The 21,237-nt window shown below is 47.9% G+C and overlaps 1 protein-coding gene across 11 annotated transcripts in view; it reads right to left on the bottom strand.

The window, feature by feature from the left end:
• Positions 1-1,856: 1,856 nt before the first annotated feature.
• The window catches only part of Hdac4 (histone deacetylase 4), a 260,113-nt gene continuing 240,732 nt past the window's right edge, over positions 1,857-21,237 (bottom strand). For all 11 annotated transcript variants that reach the window (XM_050163036.1, XM_050163037.1, XM_050163040.1 and 8 more), the window contains 5 exons: positions 17,139-17,257; positions 15,005-15,138; positions 4,229-4,313; positions 3,267-3,408; positions 1,857-3,020 (listed from right to left, as the gene is read on the bottom strand). In XM_050163036.1, the coding sequence (XP_050018993.1) occupies positions 2,981-3,020; positions 3,267-3,408; positions 4,229-4,313; positions 15,005-15,138; positions 17,139-17,257 (520 nt within the window). In that variant the 3' untranslated portion in view covers positions 1,857-2,980. The remainder of the gene's footprint in view (positions 3,021-3,266; positions 3,409-4,228; positions 4,314-15,004; positions 15,139-17,138; positions 17,258-21,237) is intronic.

Genomic DNA, 21,237 nt, shown 5'->3' with positions numbered 1-21,237 from the left:
CCCTTAAAGGGATGTAAAGTGCTTGCTCCCCCGGCTCCCTCGCCAGCACCCACCAAGGCCTTTGTAAAGGAAGGGAGAAGGTCGAAGGTTCAAGGTCCGGGCAGGGGAGTGCTGTGGTCCTGCCCTGGAGGTCAAGGCCGACCTTCTGCCCTCTCTGGGTGACAACTGTGGGGAAGGGCCACTCGTCTTCAAAGGGAAGAAAAGGCTATGTGGTAGGTAATGCTTTCAGCTCACAGGGAGGCTGGAGTGAGCTGGCTCCCTGGCCAGGCCCTGAATCAAAGGGTGACTTAATGGGACCAAAGTGAGTCCCTCTCACAGTACCCTGGCCGCCAAGTAGCCTATGATCCATCACCTGAAGAAGTAAGATAATGTGTACCTCCCCACAAGTCGTGGCTGCCACAAAGAGGACAGGTGGCAGGGTGTGCAGAAAATGGGCCAAGGCGGCCAGAGCAGCTAGCTGGCCTCTGCCACCATGCAGTGCTACAGGCAGGGGAGGGGCCACATGGGCTCCCTCAGATTGGCTCCTTCTGCCAAGGGCCAGAGTAGCCACAGGAAGGAAGGAGTCAGACATGCTCCAAGATCACTCTACCCTGCGCTCTACCCACTGCCTTAGCATAGCACTGACTCACAGCAGCCCAGCGATCAAAAGTCCAAGAATGTGTGCTCAGCTTGTCTGTCACATTACCCTGTAAATGCCACCTAACTCAGAAACTTAGCTGGGTGTCCTTTCTGAGTATCTCACTTCCTCTTGTCTGAACTCCACATACTTTGGAATGAAATTGGCGGCTTTAAGTGCTAGAAAAAAAGTTAGCAGTAAAAAGTCAGTTGTCATAGAAAAAAAAAAGAGCAAAGACAAAGACTGACTGTCCTTCAGGACCCTGTGCTCCTATGGGCTCAAGTGACAAGGGCCTTGGTTCAGCAGCCACGGGCTACAAATCCAGGGCTGTGAGGCTGCAAAAGAAGCCCCTGAACAGGTGCAGAGCCGGGCTCCAAGCCAGGCGCTGTGGACATGCTTCAAAGGTCTTTGGGAAACTAGAGCTGGAGTTCTATCCTGACGGAGTGGTAACAAGTCCACCCTCAGTAATGCCGACCGCCCTAATGGCTCACGTGGCCTGCCTGCCCTTGTAATACTACTAGTGTTGCAGGACAGAAGCCCCTGGCTGTGCAGCTCCTGGGTGGAACTTGAAAAGACAAGGCAAGGGCACAAGCAGACGTGCTATTCATTCCCGAGAGAGAGGTTCACTCTGAAAACCAAGCATGACAGCAGCGGTCCTGCGCAAAGCAGCGCTCTGCTTGGTACAAAAGAAACAAAACCAAACCATAAAAATAACCTTCAGTTATAAAAAAAAATGTACAAGAAAGAATTTAGAAAGAAAAAGTTTTAGACAGTACCACCTTCAGAAAACTGAATGGTGAGGGGAAAAAAATGTAAAAACCACAAAACAATGTTTTCTTCAGAATCTTTTGTGAAAAATTCATACAAAAATCAACAGCAAGTTTATATCCTTTGCTATAAAAACTCATCAGGTACATATGTGCATGGAGGCTTGGAGAGGGCAGAGGCTTTGATAGAAAATAATTAAAATTAAAGTACAAACTGGTAGGGAAGTTGCCCAGGGGTGAACATGTTGGCGATCTGGAAGCTGTCCAATCTGGAGCTCAAAATTCCTTGGGCTTCAATCCAGACCCCAGCCCTCAGCACCTCAGAGCTAACACACATGTCTTTCACCTGCCAGGACCTCTGTGGTCTGAATTTATTATATATATTTATATATACTTTGTCTATAAATGCATTATAAATATTTTATCAAGATCTCATAAGAATCAAGTTTCTTAGCTTGGAATACAGTGGAATATATATTATACATATATATATTTATTTATACCTAAGATTTAAGCAATACTTCATGCTACCTGCTTTTAATAAAAAGCATTCCGATCGTAACACTGCAGTGTGCCTACGACATGCTTCACAACCGAATGGAGATGCTCGACCGCTACGTGACGGATGAGAAAAGAACACTTTGGATCCGTTTAAAATGTGGTGGACTTCAAAACTGCCGGCGGTGTTCGCTGCTTTTGGAACTACCTCATCTTCCTTAAACAGCGATCAAACCAAGCAAGGCTGGCTGTACTGTGGCCTCTGGAGACAATGGCTGGCGTATACTTTTGTAAGGCCAGGCCAGTGTCACCAGTTCAGCCAGCCACAGGACACTGTCACACCAATTCTTGGTGATTTTTTTTCTTAAGGCATTGTTCCTCAGACTTCAGAAAACCCAGCCACAGAAAAATCCATCAGAGCAATAAAAAAAGGCACAAACTCGCATCTTCCGATGGCTTCGAGAAGCTCCAGCTGACTCCCAGGCTCACATTTCTGTTCTGTCCAGTTTTTTTTTTTCTTTAAAATTTCTTCCAACTCTGTCCCTCACTAAGCTGTGAACCCCCACAGCACCCCACTAAGGTTCACAAGGCAGGCCAGAGCCATAGAAAACTCTCTGTTTTTTTAAAAAAAAAAAAAGCTACAAGATGAGTTGAGTGGTTTACACGGAGACTGTGGGATTGTGGGTAAGAATCAAATGTTAAGCACCAGTTTTAATCAAGTTTTTTTCTGTATTATTAGATCTTTGATTTTCATTCCTCATGTCAACTTGATTCAGCAACTCTGCCTCAGTTGCTACAGGCTTCTTCCTTCGCGGTCTTCCCCTGGGGAACCCACCAGCGTGTGCTTGGCTTTCCGCATGTCTGTATGCCTGTGTGTTGCACGCTGTCCTGTGTTCCATGTGATCTGCCACACCTGGTGTTCGTGTGCGTCTCCAGATCTGTGGTCCAGGGCGGCGGAAAGGCCTCCCGTTGCTGCTGCACGCCTGGTGTCCCTTTGCACTCAGAGAGAGCACCAAGGCAGAACGCAGGAATGACACGGGAAAGTTTCTTGGCTGAGCTTCAAGACAGACAAACAAAGGAGAGAACAGCAGCTTCAGGGCTACAGTGGTGGCTCCTCCTCCATAGGCTCCTCCTCCGATCTGTGGAGAGAAGGGGGTCCGGTATGGTGTGTGAGGCCCTGTGCAATCAGGCTTCCTTTCCCACAGAGTTGTTGAGATCCCTGCCCCAATTCTCTGGTGGACAGTTTTAGTTTGGAGAGTCAGTGGGCATGTCCACCATCTGTCCTGTCCATCCAGGGCTAGCCTGGCATAAGGCTGGGTGCACACAGTTAAGATTCAGGCAGGTCCTCAAGCACAGGTGTTTCCAGGGCATGGGCAGGGGCTTACCTCTTCTCAGCAGGTTTGACGCCTACAGACAGTGAGGCCATGGCGGTGACAGTCTCAGCTTCTTCGTTCTCACACTTCTGGGCCTCAATTAGAGAGTGCCCCACGGTGGAGGACAATCGCTGCAGGCAGCGCCAGTACTTGCCTGAGGGAAGAGGGAACACTCAGTGACTTTCCCACTTCTGCTGGCTTGGCTCACAGGTCACTGGGCTCAATGAAAACTTTCACTTGTGCTTGCAAAGTGCCTCTCTGAAGAGTGCTGCCTGGTGATGAACTCACACACACTTATCTGCAGCACAGGCCACTGGACATTGGGTTGGAACTGTTGTGGGACCTGGCTCCCCACATTCACAGGTCTCTGCCTTGCTGTGGGCAAGCAGAAATTCTGGGAGCAGGCATATGCAGACTTCCGGGGTTTGCTCTCCGGAGCCTTGTAGATGCTGGGAATAAACCAAATCCAGACCCAGCACAGGGAGCCCTGTCTGAGCAGCTTTTTAGAGTAGGGGCGTCAGGAGAAATAGCTTTGAGGCCAGAACTGAATGGCCCAATGGGAAGTTAGGAGAAGCCTTCAGGTGTGCATCATCTATGCAGCTTTTGTACCAGGATGGGCAGACCAGAAAGCCCAGACAAGAGGTGGCAGGTGTACCTGGGGCAGGCAGGGTGCCGCATGGGTGCCTAGCTGTGTGCCTGCTGCCTAGCCCTGGGATTTGGAACTTGAATAGGAAATGGGTTCTATCCTATGCGGGGTACTTCTGGTCCAGGACACGGATTTATAATCCAAAGCATGCTAGTTTTGGGCATCAGAATGAAGTAACTTGAAACCATTGGTACCCAGATTCTTTTGAATCCCGGTGTAACAGGAAATGGTTCTAGGAGTCTCTTCTTGTTCATCAAATGCCAGGGAAAAAGAGACCTTGTGTTCCTACCCCAGGTCCCATGACCAAACCACTTGGCCAGCCACTTACTGTGGATGTCCATCACTTTCTCCATGGAGTGGACGGCATTGGCATTGGGTCTCTGCTGCAGAACCTTTTCTGGCAGAGGCTCAAGCTGTAAGAGAGACACAGATATATTATGATGGAAATGGATGGCATATAAACTATGTATGTGTTAATAGATATTCAGAGAGATATCTTTGCTCCCAAAGATACAGTAATTTATTGGGAAGATAAAGTAACTCTAAAAAGTCAACACGACTGGCATATTTTTCCTCCTTAAGGGTACAAAGGACTGTACTCCAGAAGGAAGTTGCAGAGGATGTCAGTTTGGTGCCATTGCTGTGTACCACTCAGCAGAGAAAGAACGGTTAGTTTCTGAAGCTACACTTCTATGACCCGGCCTTGCAATGCCCAAGATCTCTCATCTGTCTTTTCTCACGGATGTGGAGGATGGAGGTGAGTGGAGGGAAGTGAGTAGGTCTCTCACAGATGACAGGACTAACAACAGGGCGTAAAGTAAGTAGCAGGGCCCCAGGGCAGAATGAGCTCCAACAATAGCTCTGCAGACAGGCCTAGAGACCAGGGAGAACACACAAAAGGGAGAGCTAGAGCCAGTTCTAAAGGGAAGCTGATCTTACCTCGGCTCTGGGTTGAAGCCATAAAATAAAGCCACCCTGAGTTTGCCTGGCCTCAACCTGACTGCACAGCTGCCAAGTATAGTTGTTGGGCTTCCTGATCCAGGGCATTTGGCCAAGTCACTGCAGCCCTCTGTATGACATCCATCCCCAAACTGGCTGCATGTGAGTGCTGCCAATTACATCCCAGGAAGCACGACCTTCTAACCGAAGACATCACTCAATACAGCCAGCTAGTGGAGCCAACATGGCATTAACCTCAAGCTATTCAGCAACTAAAGCAACAATGACTGAGGTCAGGCTCGGCAGGAAAAGACTGGAGAAGCTTGCAGCACCCAATGAAGTTAGAATTAGGACCTGCTTAAGACAAGCCACAGGGACACCAGAAAACACAGAGGGTCAATGTAGAACAGCGTCTCACGGCCACAGTTAGGACAGGCTGAGCACTGAGCTAACACAGCATGGAGTCATCACCCAAACTCTAACCCGAGCATAAACACAGAATTAAGTAAGTGTATGTGTGGGAAGACAGATATTCTTGATAGAACTGCTAATAATTCCAGGACACAGAACTTACTGCTTCTCTACCTATACCTCATACAGGGGAAAAGAGGTGACTTCAAGTGAAGGCAAGGTAACTGAAGTGAATACAGCTCCGTGCAGCCTCATGGTACAATACTGACAATGGTCAGGCCACTGACATCTCCCTCCCCAAGTTTATCACCATGAGCAAAACCCCACACATATTTTTTGCACTGCTGTGATAGGAGGAAGGGTTTGTTTAGGTTAGGGCTTGAGGGCTCAGTAAATCTTGGAGGGAGGTGCAATGGGGAGAGCAGCCCCACAGGCAACCAGGCAGGAGCACAGGTGAAAACAAACTGCCTGAGGGCCCTGCAGACAAAGTTATATAACTTCCTCAACAGTGTCAAACATACAAGTTTGTAAGGGACATTTCACACTTACACTGGCCAACATAAACAGACAAATTCCAGAAAATCTTGACCAGAATTTCCCAAAGGTCATTAGAGTCATGATGGGAGGTGGGACAGGCAGGGGAGACCAAGGGGTACAGAAGAATCAAGCTCAACACTAGATCCTGGGTGGAACAGAGGAAGGGTCCTGTGTAGAGCTGGTGACATCCAGATATACCTGGAGTTCTGTGGACACTCAGAGGAGAGTCGGTTTCCAGGCTATGACAAAGACTCAAGTAGTGGGAAGGTTGGAAAAAGGGGAAGGTTTCTGACTGGTGTGCGGGCACTTAGGCATTGTCACCGACACCCCCACCCCAAATAAAAGGTTCATCTGGATTATCAAAGACTGTAGTTACACATGTTCAATGTGTTTTCAATGATGAAAGAAAGAGGTCACTGAACCTGACCTGGTAGACTCGGGAAGCCAGAGTTCTGACCTGCATGAAATACTAACAACCAGAATATAAGGGTACAGAAAGCTGGGCAGTGCAAACAGTGGTGCTATAGTTGAAGGGATGAGGCAGAGCAGCCAGTGTTCAGGAGAGAGGGAGGCCCCAGCAAAGTTCCCCAGCTCTCAGGAATGAGCACTGGAGGAAGGAACGACTGCGACTGATGTTTTTCTGTCAGCTGTGGCCTGGAGGGCCTTCTGGCTCTGCGGCCCTGGCTCTGCCACGGCTGCGATATGTATGTAGGTTTAAACTAAGCCTCTATTGACCAACAAAGACTCAGAAGTTGGATGTGAGGGTGAAAACCTGCTAGATCAGAGAAGCCCAGAAACAGCCAGCTGTCCTTGCTTTTTGGATGGAGACAGAGCAAGAGGTGTGTCTCTTCACTTGTCCTAAACCCAAAAGGAAGTGCCAAACTCCAATCCCACGCTTTCCTTCCTTTTCATCTTCTCAGCCAAATTCCTGGTTTCTCTAGGCTAATTATAGTCAGCTAGTCACTGGCTCCACCTCCTGATTCAAGGTTAACTTTATTAAGTTTCGGAGTGTCACAGTGAGATCAAATATCCTGCAATAAATGACCATGTACTCTCCAGTGCTGGAAATCCCAGGCTTAGGCAGGGAAGAGGTCCGCAGGGACAGCAAAACCAGAAATCTCTAGGCACGCTGGAAACAAACTGCAGAACATCAAAGGCAGACTCAGAACCCTCAGAGTAGCTAGAGACAGCAGGTCATCTCCAGTCAGGACGATGGGCACGCACAGCAAGACAAGCAAAGGGCAGCGGCTCTGTGCCAAGAGGACACTGGCTACATCATATGCCCAGTGAAGCTGCCATAGCATCTCCTCAAAACAGAGTGGAGTGTTGCCCTTTTCCAAGAGAAAACCCACAGGATATTCCTGAGACACAGTAAGAATGTCCTGCAGGAAGGCAGGAAATGAGGGATAATGGGGAAAGAAATCTCCAGAGTGCAATGTGGCCCAGACCCAACGTGGGTGACACATGACAGCAACGAAAATGTCCAGTCAGTGAAATTAAATAAGTGAGAGGAAGGCATGTAGCCTGGGAGGGGCTAGGACTTGGCTGCCAGTTTGGCAGAAAAACATGACGATCTAGTTAAATTAGAATTTCCGATGAACAACAGTTTCTTAAATATAGAGGTCATATGTTCATCCTGGAGATCCCAGTGAGGCCACTGCAGTCCAGGCCTTGGCTCCCCAGGAATAAACCTCCCGACCGACCCTGCTGAGAGTGCCGGCCCATGGGGAGGACGCCTGCTGCACATCTTTCAACTGGGCACTGGGAACACAGGGAGTTTAGGGATCCTCATTGGCTCACATTAAGAGATGGCAAAGAAGGAAAGTTGGGAGCTATAAGACAAGGCAGACAGAATGAGACTGGAGAAGTGATCAGAAGAGCTGAAAATGACCAAGGTGCCACTTACAACTGGTGTAGAAACAGACCTCAGCTTTGGACTGTTTAGCAAAGATATATAAGAAATCTAGGAGGTCGGCTGGAAGTCAATGACAAAAACAAGGGTCGCTGGGTGCAGCTGGCCAAAAGGCCGAGAGGCATCTTAAATGTTCAGCAGCACAGAGACTTGAGGGCTGACTGTGACTGGGTGTAAAGAAGGCTGCATGGTAGCGACAGAGCTTCAGTTCACCCAAAGAACAGGATGGCTTGATACTCTTCTATAAACTAGCTTAAGATGTGTAGTACTGGGAAGAAACACAAAGAAACGTCCACCATGGTAGGAGATACCAATGAACATTTTTGAGACAGAGAAGACAAACCAGTCCAGGAAGCAGGAGTGACTAAGAGATTGGTAAGCTTGTTAGGTGAACACATGTGATTCCAGAAGCAAGTACAATGTACACAATCATACCTCCTTTTTATATGACAATAGTCTGTCAGGAATTGAAATAGAGACCATGAATGCTCATGTTCTCATACCTGGAGATCTAAGCATACTAACTCATGAGACAGAGAATTAGTCACAGAAACCAGTAATGGGGGTCAGTGAGATGGCTCAGTGGGTCAAGGTATTTGCACTAAGTCTTCTGACAACCTGAGTTCAACCCCTAGAACCCTCTTGATGAAAGAGGACTGATTCCTTGAAGCTGTCCTCTGACCTCCATATATACCATAGGGCGCGCACGCATGCATGCACGCACGCATGAGCACACACACACACACAAACACTGGGGAGAGGATTTAGTGGACAGTGTGTGCTGTGTGAGCCTGAGGACCTGAGTTTAAATTTATCCCCCCATGAGCAGATGGCAATGTTCCTAAGGACCGATGCCTGGTTGCATGGGGCCCGTGCTGGTTTGAAAGAAAATGTCCCCCCAAGGATAGGGGCACTATAGGAGATGTGGCTTTGCTGGAGTAGGTGTAGCCTTGTTGGAGGAAGTGTGTCTCTGCGGAGGTGGGCTCTGAGGTCTTATTTATGCTCAAGCCACACCCAGTATCTCAGACCAATTCATGTTGCCTACTAGTCAAGATGAGGACATCTGGCTATTTCTCCAGCACCATATCTTCCTGCAAACCACCATGTTTCACTATGATGAAATGTAAGCCACCCCAATTAAATGATTTTCCTTTATGAGAGTTGCTGGGGTTGTGGTGTCTTTTTTACAGCAATAGAAACCCTAACTAAGACAGGGCCCAAGGCCCTTTGTGGATGGTAAGCAAGGATAGAACAGAGACCCTTAGATCATGGCTGCAGCACAGATGCAGAGCTAAGGTCAGCACTTAACACAATACCCAAAACACACATTTAACATCACTTTGGAGCGAGGTGTGTGCCAACAGTGCATGCTCACAAGGTTCACCAGAAGGAGGGTTTTCCAGAATCCTGGCTCCTCAGCTCTCTTTGGCCTCTCTTGTACCAGCCTTTCCCCAGATTAAATTAAGTTTAGTAAGCATACCCAGGGCACCACAGGCCACATGCTATGTTGTGTGCAGAATGCACACCATGCTAGCAGCTTCTGTGACATCCAGAGTCCCCAGCCACAACTCTCCATCTTTCAGTTGTTGTGCCAGCATAGCTTTTGCAACAGTGTCTTGGACTTGCCTCCCACAAGCACTGCTCAGTGCAGTGGCTGAGCAGACCACCCTGGGACTCGGGGGCTCCTTTCAAGCAGGTGTCCATATAGAATGGACAAGGGGCCAACTGTCATTTGAGCTGGCTATATGTCTGCTTTCTGCATGTGCCAGCTGCTCTGAAATCTTTCTCAACTGCTTTTTCTTTCTCTTTCCTGGAAAATCTCTCTCCATGAAAGCTGACATGAAACCTGGAAAGGAGGACTACAGTGGCCTTTCAGCAGTGAGATGTTCTGTGTCCCCAGGAGAAAGGAGACAGGACAGAGGGGCTCGTTCTCAGTGATGAAGCTTCCGCGTGTTCCCCTGAGCACAGAAGAAGGACCATGCTGCATTTGGACACTTGGGATCTTATGATGAGTCTGCACTCCAGGCATGGGGTCAGCCTGTCAAGAGTACATCATGAATGATGGCTCTGCTCTAGTGATGGGAAGGTGGGAGCACAGGGAGAGGAGCTCCACACATCTCAAAACGCCAACCCTGTCCTAACTGGGGTGCTCTTCCTTTGCTTACCATAAGTGCTTACCAATCATGGGTTTCATCTAAGGTTTAAGGTGCAGTCACCCACACTTGCCCCCTCCTCTTTCCCAACAGCTGCCCTGTCATATACTGTTCTTAATGTTTCCAGATTTCCCATGTACAGAAAGTGTGCTGCCTGTTCATTCCACTCCATGGCTGTGCATGCCTGTTTGTCCCAGTACTGTATTGTCCTCATACCAAAATTTGGTAAGGCCATAACATAAAAGGAAACAGTACAGGCACATTTCTTTGATGAATAAATATGAATGCAAAATACTGGGAAAAAAAGTACAAACTTAGTTCAACAACACATTAAAAAGATCACATACTATAACCAAGTTAGACTCATTCCAGGCAACTAAGGATGGTTCAATGTGGGTAAATTGGTTAAGTGTGATATAGCATAGAAACAGAACCAAGGGAACTCACATAATTATTTCAACAGCTGAAGAAAAAGTCTGTGGCAAAATTCAACATCACATCCTAACAGAAAAAGCAGCTGGAACAGTAGCGTAACGACGTCAACATGATAAAGCCCATATACAACAGCCCCACAGACAGCGCCACTACTCATTTAGACCAGTGTTTAGAATCTTAGCCAGAACAACAAGAGGAAAATACAAATAGCAAAGGAATAAGTCAAATTATTCCTGTGCCTACAATACTATTCTATACTTTATACTGTATCAAAAATTCTTAGATCTGAAACTTTAAAATACACCAAAAATTCTTAAATCTGATAAACACTATCAGCAAAACGAGATACAAAAATAAACATTTTTAAATATACATTAACAAATTTGCTGAGAAAAAAACAATTTCCATTTATAAGCCAGTTAAAAAAATTAAAATAAAAAACAAACAAGACGTGAGATACTTCTATAACAAAAAGGAGAAAAAACCCTAGAAGATGGACCTCCCACATTCACGGTTTGGGAAACTCAGTATTGTGAAATGGCCATACTACTGTAAGCTATCTGTAGACTTAATGCAGTCCCTCTCTAAATTCCAATCACATTCCTTACGCAATCCAGAAATAGAGCTAGAAACAAAGGCACTGAGTAGTCAGAGCAACCCTCAACAGAAATTAATACTGGAGGTACCATTGTACTCACCCACATACACTACTCCAGAGCCACAGGAGCAAAAGTAGTGTGATTATTCCTGTATTTAAAACTATTTATTGAGCAATCTAGAAAGTGCCAATTACTGTTCTGGAAACCTGGAATCTACCAGTGAGAAATACCTTGCCCCAACACTATATAACGCAGAGAGATAGTATGTGGAAATACAGAGTCAGTGCAGAATAGACAGTGGAGAAGGTGGCACAAGGCTTTATGAGAAACAGAGCAGCTGGTAGAGGGACGCAGAGTGTGTTGCAGTTTCTAACACAACACTTAGGGAGGGCCTGCCTGATAACCAAGTGGGCTGGACGACACATTTCCAGGAGGTTTCAAAGGCCCAATAAAAGCTACATGGGTACCCCTTCACTGGCTGTGCCACCTCACACTTATCCATCCATCCCCTGCAGAATATAGCCTTGCCAATGGCTGACTCGGAATGAGGCTCATAAAGTAGTTCTGATTATGTCTGTTTATAGTGTAGGCCTACCTAGCATCTTATTTTTACAGTGTGGGCAGCTCCTCTTCTGGAGCTAGTTGCACAGTTAGTTATCAGCTGAGTTTTACCGGGAAGCTCTGCTACAACTGTGCCCAAAAGTGGCTAGGTTTTCTTCTGCCCCTTCTCCTTGCTTTGGATTTACACCTCTGGATTACACCACAGGATGGCCAAGCTCTTACTTCTGGAATTACCTAGGACCCAACACTCTGGAGGCTACTGTTAAGACTGCCTGCCTGGTCTAAGCTCTCCTCTGGTTCTTTGTGAGTGTCAACTGGTTGTCAGACTAAGTTAGCTGTTCCCTGTCCCATACTGGCCTTATCCATTAGGCTTATAGTTAGCAGATACCCCTGTCAGGTGTGTGTGTGCAAATCCCTTGTTAGGGCCTTGGAACTCAGGACCACAGCGGTGCTTTTCCTACTGTCTTTGGCATATAGAGTAACAGTTTCAGTGTTTTAAGAGTGCAGGCTAACGTGGGGTGAAGCTCTGGGATTCAGACAGATCCTTCAAGCATCTGCCTCCTCCCTATTTCCTTCTCTGCTGCATCTTGGATTTCTGGGCCCAGCCTCTCCATGCTGTCCACACAGCTGTCTTCTAGTTTCCCTGTCTTTGGCATCTCTGCCCTTTCACACTACCTAGCCCCCTCCTCTCCTGAGATATTCACATAACTCCATGCCAAGGTGCACAAGAGGCTTCCACAGAGCCACAGACACCTAACCAGTGCCTCTGCCCTGACCTCTAATTCCCAGCATCTCATAGAAGGGTCAGGATCTGCAGTAGGCTGTGGGAAACTTGGCTTGGCTGCAGTTCCTAGGTTTCCTGTATCACTGAGCACAGTTGTTGGGTAATAGCGGCAAATGGGTCATCAGCTCTGTCTGAGATCTGTGACCTCTACTGCACCTGCTCTTCATGGCTTCTGAAGGCTGCTGCCCAATGACACATCAAGAGTTCTCAGGCTGTCTCTACCCTGTAGGCTGGGGTCTGGTTTGCCAGCACCTGCCAATGCCCTTAACACATCCATAAACCCCTCAATCTCCACCATCCTCAGACTAGAAGTCACACAGTGAAAAGGTACTCTGTGTGCTCTCTCTCTCTCGTCTTTCCCATAAGGGACACTGTCTAAGGTGAATGCCGCAGGAACCTGTGTACATATGAAATACATCTTGGAAAACAACACTAACTACTCTGGTGGCCCTTTCACATTTAGGATTATAGGGAAGCCAGTGGGAGCAAGTTTGCTGGGCAGGTAGGGTTGGGGAAGATAGAACAGGCCCTCTGCTATTCCTCTCCCCAGCAACACGTGAACATTTGTGGCTGACTGCCCCTTCAGGGACCTGCTGTCTGTTGGGCTTAGATATTTTTCCCTCATGCCAGTTGCAAAGGAGGGCAGGGAGGATTGTCAGTCATGAGATCTGGGTGGGGCTCAATGTTTGCTCAGTGTACTCTGGGACTGACAAAAAGCCTTGGCTAAGATGTGCATCCACTTCCTCTGATGAAGGAGCATCCTATAGGTAGCACAGGGGCAGAGGTTGGAGCCAGGTGTGTGTGGGGGTTCTCTTATAATGGGGTTCATACCAAAACAGGAATATGCATTTTGGTTCCACAAGCGTACAAGCTAAACACAGTGAGGACAGGAGTTTTTACCCTCTCCTCCTCTCTGTGATTTCTAGAATAAAGCGTGCAGAGCAGATGACTCATAATGTACTTGACTATGAGACTGTGGTAGTCTGTGGACTTTTGACAACTCCTTGCCCAGTTAGAGCCTTGCTGTCTTCAAGAGCAGCCCTGAGCTGGCAGGTCAGAGAGTCTTCTAAGAGCCATCTAGACCCTGGCCTACAGGGTGGGGACAGCCTGAGAACTCCTGACTGAGGAGCAGGTGCAGCAGTGTCATTGGCCTCAGAGCTGCTGACCCACCTGCCACTATTTCCCAGAGACCAACGTGCTTGCATGTGACACTTGAGGCTAGTCTGAGCTACCTGAGGGTACAGACCCAGCAGCTCCTGAGCTGCAGACTCCATCACTGAGTTCCCCATTCCTGTCTGGCTCCTTCCTAGCACCTGCACACCACCCACAGGGAAGCAATGTGAGCAAGCCCTATGAAGCAAGAATTGTGCCAGTTCGGAGACAGATACACCAGCCAGAAGGGCCTAGAAAATCGCTCTGGAAATTGAATGACCCTTTCACACGGTCACCTAAGCCCATCAGAAAACAGAAAACGTTATGGTTCATTACAGTTATGAAGGAGCAATGGAAATAATTTTGTGGTTGGGGTCACCACAACATGAGGAACTGTATTAAAGGGTCACAGCATTAGAAAGGTTGAGAACTACTGGTTCTCAAAAATAGGATTTGAGAATTTTTCATGGAAGGTATTTGCCAATTGTACCACATGCATTAGGGGCTCCCAGGGTTATGTGAAAATGCCACTCTCATCCTAGCCTGCAGCTGGAGTGGGCCTCTGCTAGTGCAGTTATGCACACAAGGAGCTAGGAATGTCAACAAGGGACCCTCCTCAGATATAGTGGAAGGGAATTCACAGTGTTCACTCTACTTTTGCCCTCAAAAGCTTTATCTGATCAGGTCTTTGAATACTGCTATGCAGGCCAATACCTCTGACTTTGTCCTGCAGCACCAGTGGGGCTATGCAGAGCCCTGACCTTAAGGATCACTCCTGAACAGAGAAGGCAAATGGTTGCTGAATAAAGAGGTCTTGGCCTAGCCCTGAGCTAATAATTCAGCCTGAACATGCTCATACCACCTGGACTGGATGGGTCTGTGTAACAATTTGACACAAGCTAGAGTCACCAGAGAGGAAGGAACCTCAGTTGAGGAAATGCCTCCATGAGATCCAGCTGTAAGGCATTTTCTCAATTACTGATCAATTGTGGCAGGGGAGTGGGGGAGAGGAGGCATCCCATGGTAGGTGGTAACATCCCTGGGCTGGTGGTCCTGGGTTCTATAAACAAGGAGTCTGAGCAAGCCAGGGGAAGCTAGCCAGTAAGCAGCTCCCCTCCCTGGCCTTTGCATCAACTCCTGCCTCTAGGTTCCATCCCTGCTTGATTTCCTGTCCTGACTTCCTCTAATGATGGAATATGATCTGGAAGTATAAGCCAAATAAACCCTTTTCTCCCCAACTTGTTCTTCGATGTGTTTTGTTGTAGCACTAAAAATCCTAACTAAGACACCACCCAAGCCCATGGACAAGTTGCCCAGAGAAACTTTGTCCATACGGGAGCCCGGAAGAGTTAAGATGAAGCATGGCCATCACACTCCATGACTGACACAGGATGGAAGAACCAGCTGCACCAAGCACTTCTGAGATATTAGGCCAGTTCTGTGTCCCTTCTGCTCATCTCTTAGCGAAAGTCATACTAGCCCTACTACATGGGTGGGAACAGCTGCAGCCCAAGCCAGGTGAACTGTTCACCCAAGTCAGAGACCAATGCCCTCCACCACCTGAGCTCCTAGCGGCAGGCTTTTGCCTGTGGTGTGGCATATTCTGTAGATGACTACATACCTCATTTCCCAGAAGAGCAGAAACACACGCTTCAGAAGCATCACAGATGGCTGTCAGGTCATGGCCTCCCTCAAGAGCCAGCACAATCCGACCACCAGCTAAGCCCATCAGCTGCTTCGTCAAGTACCCAAAACCTGCAAAGGAAGCGGGGTATATGGGAGCAGAGCACTTCAGAAACTCCACACAGTACCACCTAAAAATACCAGAGGCTGAGATGTCATCTCGAGTAACTGAGGATTTCATCTTCACCCAATTGAGTGTGACTTTTGGTTTCATTGCTGTATTTTTATAATGCAGCCATCCCTATTCAAAGGCTGTATACTAACCTGTCTTCTTGGGCATCTGATGTGCTCTGTACAAACATACACACGTAGACAAAAGCATGCCCGTATCAATGCTGTGTGTGGTGACAGGACTTTCGCACATCCATTATCTGTGTATCTGCTTCCATCTAAGGTCACAGAGTCTTCTCTCTGTTCACAGTCCCCACCTGATATGTCACTTGGTTGGCATGGGGATACTACACACAGTCAGGCAGGCTGATGTTGGCTAGGCATGGGAAAGCCCTAGTAAGACAGTGACCTTGACCAGCCCCTCACCAGACCGATTCAGGTCCATACAAGGCTGCACCTTCTGCTAGCTATGAAATGCTAGTGGGCAGAAACTAATGGCGAACCCAGGTGTGTCTGACAGAAACACTGATGCTGGCTTTGGGGCTGGATATAAAAGCAGCTCAGAATGTGGTAACAGAGACTATGAAGTATGGTGGGTGCTTTTAGTTCCCTGTCTGGACCCCACAGTAGGTTCAGTGGGCTCGAAGATGCCCTGTAATAAATAGAGCACTGACTCCCAAAGGCCACTTCATAGCTCATTACTCCCTTGCTGAGTGCATACCCTCCCTGGTGAAGGTAAGAGAGAGAGGCTATCCTCCTTGATTAGATGTGCTGATGGGCAGGGAGGAGAGAGCAGATCCAGGTCCTGACAGAGTAAGGTACTAGGGTCAGGCTTTAGGAACCCAGGCTTTTGTTGCCTCTGGGCACCATAGTTGTATGAGAAACTGTCAGGCCACTGTGACCCAAGGTGTTACAGCCCAGAGGCCTCTCATATCTTTGCCATGTGCTGCAGCAGAGCAGATGCAGAGGTCACATACAGTGCCAGCAAGTTCATCCATGGAGAAATGCAGCCACTATATAAGTCCTGATTGGTTCCTCTTCCACTATATAATATAAGTCCTGATTGGTTCCTCCTCCAGCTCCACAGCCTATTCAAAGATTAGAGGGCCTGCTCCTCTAGCAGAGAACAAAACTCAGCACCCAGGCACATGTTGGCTAGGCATAACTGTGACCTCGCCTTCTCATACTTGGAAAAGGACTGCATGTTGGTCTAGTGTCCATAGTCCAGTTGACAGAACCTAGTGCAGGCCCTGTTGAGTTTCTATCCCCAGGGTAGAGTCTATGGCTTTCAACTCTCAGTCTCCTGCTGCCCAGGGCCTGCTGATGGCTGCTAGCATAGTTTCATTCTGAGTAAGAAATGAAGGTTATGTGCCTCCTACTGCTTTACACAGAACACAAACTGATGGAGGAGGGTCTATGTGTTACTTTCATTGGTAAATAAAGAAACTGCCTTAGCCCCGATAGGACAGAAAATTAGGTAGGCGGAATAGACAGAACAGAATGCTGGGAAGACGGTAAGTGAGACAGTCGCCATGATTCTCCCACCTGAGACAGACGCAGATTAAGATCATTCCTGGTAAGCCACTTCGTGGTGCTACACAGATTACTAAATATGGGTTAAAGCAAGATGTGAGAATTAGCCAATAAGAGGCTATAGATAATGGGCCAGGCAATGTTTAAAAGAATACAGTTTCCGTGTACTTATTTCCGGGGTAAAGCTAGCCGGGTGGCGGGAAGCAGCCCGCTGCTCCTCCTTCTACGCTCCACACCACTACAGAGTGGCACCCAACGTGGGCCTCGAACCCACGACCCTGAGATTAAGAGTCTCATGCTCTACCGACTGAACTAGCCAGGCGGCCGGGAGCCAGGGAGGCAGGAAGCAGCCCACAGCTCCTACTACAACAAACCAGTTGTGGGATGAGCAGACATGCAAGTAGGGAAGGTAAACACTAGTGACTTACATTTGGCAGAGAGATTGTACCCTCCAAGAGGTGTGGGGTGGCCTTCCACAGCATCGAAGCCTGATGAAACCAGTACCACATCGGGGGCAAACTCATTTGCAATTGGCATGACCACCGTTCTGCAAAGGATAGGAGAAGGCATCACTAGGTCAGCGAAGGGCATGGCATATGGAAGACCAACAACTCCATTTTCTCCTCTAACCTCTCCTATTTAGTAAAATTCCCTATTAAAATCAGCAGAAGTATCAACTCTGAATTTAAAGATATTCAGAATTTAATGGGACAGACTCAGGAATGATTCTAGGTGGAACTCTGGCTGCCAATTCCTCTACTTCAGGGTGGCAGGACACATGCTATCTACATCAGAACTCCCAGGGAAAGCTCAGACAGAGAAAGGTAGAGTGGTATGGCCTTATGTGCTACTTCAGTTGGCTTAGTTCTGATCAGTATGGAGAGGTTTATTAAAAATATACCAAGTTCAACCTCAGGTAACCGAAGCTCAGACATGTATTCGAACCAAAGTTGGGCAGTTGTGAAGGGGTTGGCCTTCTGCTGTTCTGGAGGGTATACACAGTCTAGAGTCTCCTGGAATTGTTTGTCTCAGGATGAAGGGACTTTCCAAGGCTACCCTGTACCTTGGGGCTCTGTGTACCACTGGTACAGTGCAGGACACATTCAGGTAGCCACAGATGAAGGCCAGCACACTTTATCCCAAAGTCTGGGCAAGAGGCCTTTTAGTCTTGGGGCCACATGGTCTTGGGCAATACAGATGCCTGTGATGTAAAAGCAGCAGCCACGGACAATGAAGAAAGATGCAAACACTGGTGGATTCCACACAGGAGCCATGGCTGTGAATATCTGCTCTGGAATCATTTGCATGGCTTATATCCTGCTCTTCAGAGCAGCACCTCAGCCTCAGAATACACAGCTGTCATGGTGACCCGCCGCAACACAGGCAATACCAGACTATCATTTCATTGGTACAAAGCATTTAAGCTGAGCATCTACCCAGTGAACACACTGGCATTTGTCTAGAAACCTGCCACAGTGGTCAGGAGCAAGGAATCTGTGATCTAGTCAGTCACAGGGTAGAGAACACCATTGGGGCCTCTGGCTTCTGTGTCACTGGCATCATTGCATGGAGTGAACCTGTCTCCCCAGGAGCGCTCTGCAGGGCTCTCTTCTCTGGGAGTGTGGGACACTGAACTGACAAGATGGCTAGAATAGCAGTGGGTGTCCACATCACACTAAGGAGACCATATCAATGAAAACATTGTCACAAAACCGTTGTTTTCAACAGAATAATAGAACCCATCATGGTTTTGATAGGGATTTTAAAGCCAAGTCATTTTTTTTTCAAGTAAAACCATAGTTGTTTGTGCCAAGTGTGGCACTTGCTAAGCACTGCAACAAGGGCATATGGTGGGTTTTGAAGTATAACTGAGCTATTTAATACCCAAAACCTGCCCCCCAAAAAGTTCTGCTAAAATCATTATTAAATGGAGCTCACACCACAAGTACTGATGCTTACACTTGCTGTGTGTTATGGTCCAGAACGAAACCTAAGCCATTCTCCACGCTGGAGTCAAAGTGGTCCCATGTACACAGCGGCAGCGGGTACCAGCAGACGCAGTCTTTGTCCTAGGCTCACTATGAAATGTGCTGAAGCTAGGGTAACTGGTGACAACCCTGAATGTGAGGGGTGTGTGTTAGAGGGTGTCCCCAGCAGTCATGTGTGATACCAAGGGTGTCTTTGCTCCTTGTTGGGACACGGCTTTTTTAGTTGGATATGCCCTGCTGTACAGTGGATGTGCCTTCTACCCACCACCTTGCAGGAAAGAACTTTAAAGAATGTCCTTATTTAACTGGCGTTCAAAGTTAAATGGGAGACTGAGCTTACATTTTATCTCCCAAAATAAATTTTAAATCATCGACTTAGTTCCTGAAATAGAAGATTCTTTTGTGTTTTTGTGTATATTTGTGTCTGTGAGTGAGAGATTAGGGGCAGGGAGATGAAGCTTCCCAATATAACAGATCATTTTACTATCTTCCTGGAGGAAGTAAAAATGAACAGCTCTCTGAGAAGGGTGGAAATGTGATTATAGCTCATCCTTGGTGCAGGGAGGGAATGAAGACCCCTCCAGGTCCTCAGAAGTGCCTAGGCGAGTGGTCCTATGTATGTAGTGTGGTGAGTGTCTCTTCTATAGCTTAAGCATCCTTCATTACCAGTGTTGTCCTGCTTTCAAATCAACCACCCCACAGCCCGTGGTATGTGGGCTCTCATTTACACACATGGTCCAGAGGACACATGCCTACTTCTGTCTGCACTGTGGCTTGCTTGGTAAAAAGTAGGGCTGGTGCACCAGACAGGGATGTAGGCTCACACTGCATCTCACAGAGAAACTGTTCATTGTCAGCCACACGGAAAGGCCAGCTCCTAATGTAGAGCCCATAGCCATACATCCCATGTCTCATGAGAGGGCAGAATGCACACAGGGGGCATCTCTGAAATGCACACTAACTGCAGTCAGTGCCTCAAGAGCTAGGTTCCCACATGAGAGCAGGGGTTCCCAGCTCCATCTGGAGAGTCAGTGAACCTATTTCTCTAACTCAGTCCAGCTGGTGGCTGCCACAGCCGGGGAGAAGGGGGTGATGGGGGCACTAAGCTCTGTGTCCCTTCATCCAGGGCTCAATGTTACACAGCAAAGCTACCAAGGTCCACCTCGACACTCTGCTTTCACCCTCATCTTCTTTTGCTCACCCTGGCACTCCTATCCCCAATTCCCCACACCGACAACCTCTAATTCAAGAGCTTGCCTTTTCCTCCACAGGCCCCTCCATCACCTCCTCCCACTTACCTACAGCAGGAATTAAAAACCCAGACTGTAAGCACTTGGGCTGATGGGAGGCTCTTCTGGCCTCAACTGGGTGGTCTGAGTTTCTCCCCGATTCCTGAGTTTCTTAGGAACCGGAGTAGGGTCCTCACTTTGCATTCTCTCCTAATGCACCAAACATGTCTTCCTGGATTACTAAATGCCAACTCAGACATTTTTTTCACAATGTTCCCAGTCAGAGCATTCTCTGCTACATACCCAAACTCGCTCTTCTGAATCTCTGGCCTGGTGATGTTCAACCCCTACAAGCAAATGCTGGAGGTCACATTGCCCACATTCATATTCCCCCTAGTCCCCCCCCCCCCCACTCCCCAATGCCATGGTTTGTCACTGTTTAACAAGGTAGTCCTGCCTTTCAGGCCTCTTTACATTTTGTTGGAATGGTTGATTCAAACATCCTGCCCACTTCATCCTGGGACCAGGTCTTTTCCCAGGCCGCAGCAGAAGACATATCACTTATTATTCACCAGGCACAAACCCTCAACAGTCCTCCTGCCCCGGACTGAGGCGTACAGGCAATTTCCTTGGGGATACCCTTTCCCCCACAAGGCTTGGCTTGGGCCTCACCTCTGGGGGCATCTGAGGGCCCTGATGGTTGGGAGCCATCAATCACTGCATCACAGAGCTTCGAGCTTTATCCCTGGTTCCTGTCTGGGGGCCAAGCAGGCAAGAGAGGCTGCTGGCTCACTAGACTTTCAATGCTGAGCTTTATGTTTCTGTTTCTTGATTTCTAAGACCACCACCATTGACTCTGCTAAAATTCTATCTAAGGAAGCAGTGGGGTGTCATCATGAACTGCAACTACCTTTCAAAAAGGTAGCTGATAGTTTAACCAAATATATTCACAGCAAGTCCTTGTCTCTCAGACATTAAGCCATTCAGAAGGCAGAGTGATAACTATGGCAGATATCAGAGTGTACTCACAGGGACCACGAGTGTCTTACCACACCACTCAGTTGTTTAGAAAAAGCAGCAACAACAGCAGGTTGTACAACAGAATGAGGGTTCAAGGTCCACAGATAGGCAATAGGCTTTGTAGTTTGAGGCCAGTGAGAAATTAAGATGCCACCAGAACATCAGCACCATCTTTGCTAAGCTTCCTGTGCCACACATGACTGTTCCACTGCAGAGGCCAGGTACTGAGGACAGGTCCAGGATGCTAAGGACAGTGTATCACTCACTCTCTGCTTCCCAGCCCATAGTGC

The sequence above is a fragment of the Alexandromys fortis genome, unplaced genomic scaffold, assembly GCF_014885135.2.
Source record: "Alexandromys fortis isolate MF-2015 unplaced genomic scaffold, M_Fortis_MF-2015_v1.1 scaffold_139, whole genome shotgun sequence".
Taxonomy (NCBI): Eukaryota; Metazoa; Chordata; class Mammalia; order Rodentia; family Cricetidae; genus Alexandromys; species Alexandromys fortis.
The sequence above is the reverse complement of the archived record's forward strand: the minus strand, read 5'-3'. Positions and strand labels throughout refer to the sequence as shown.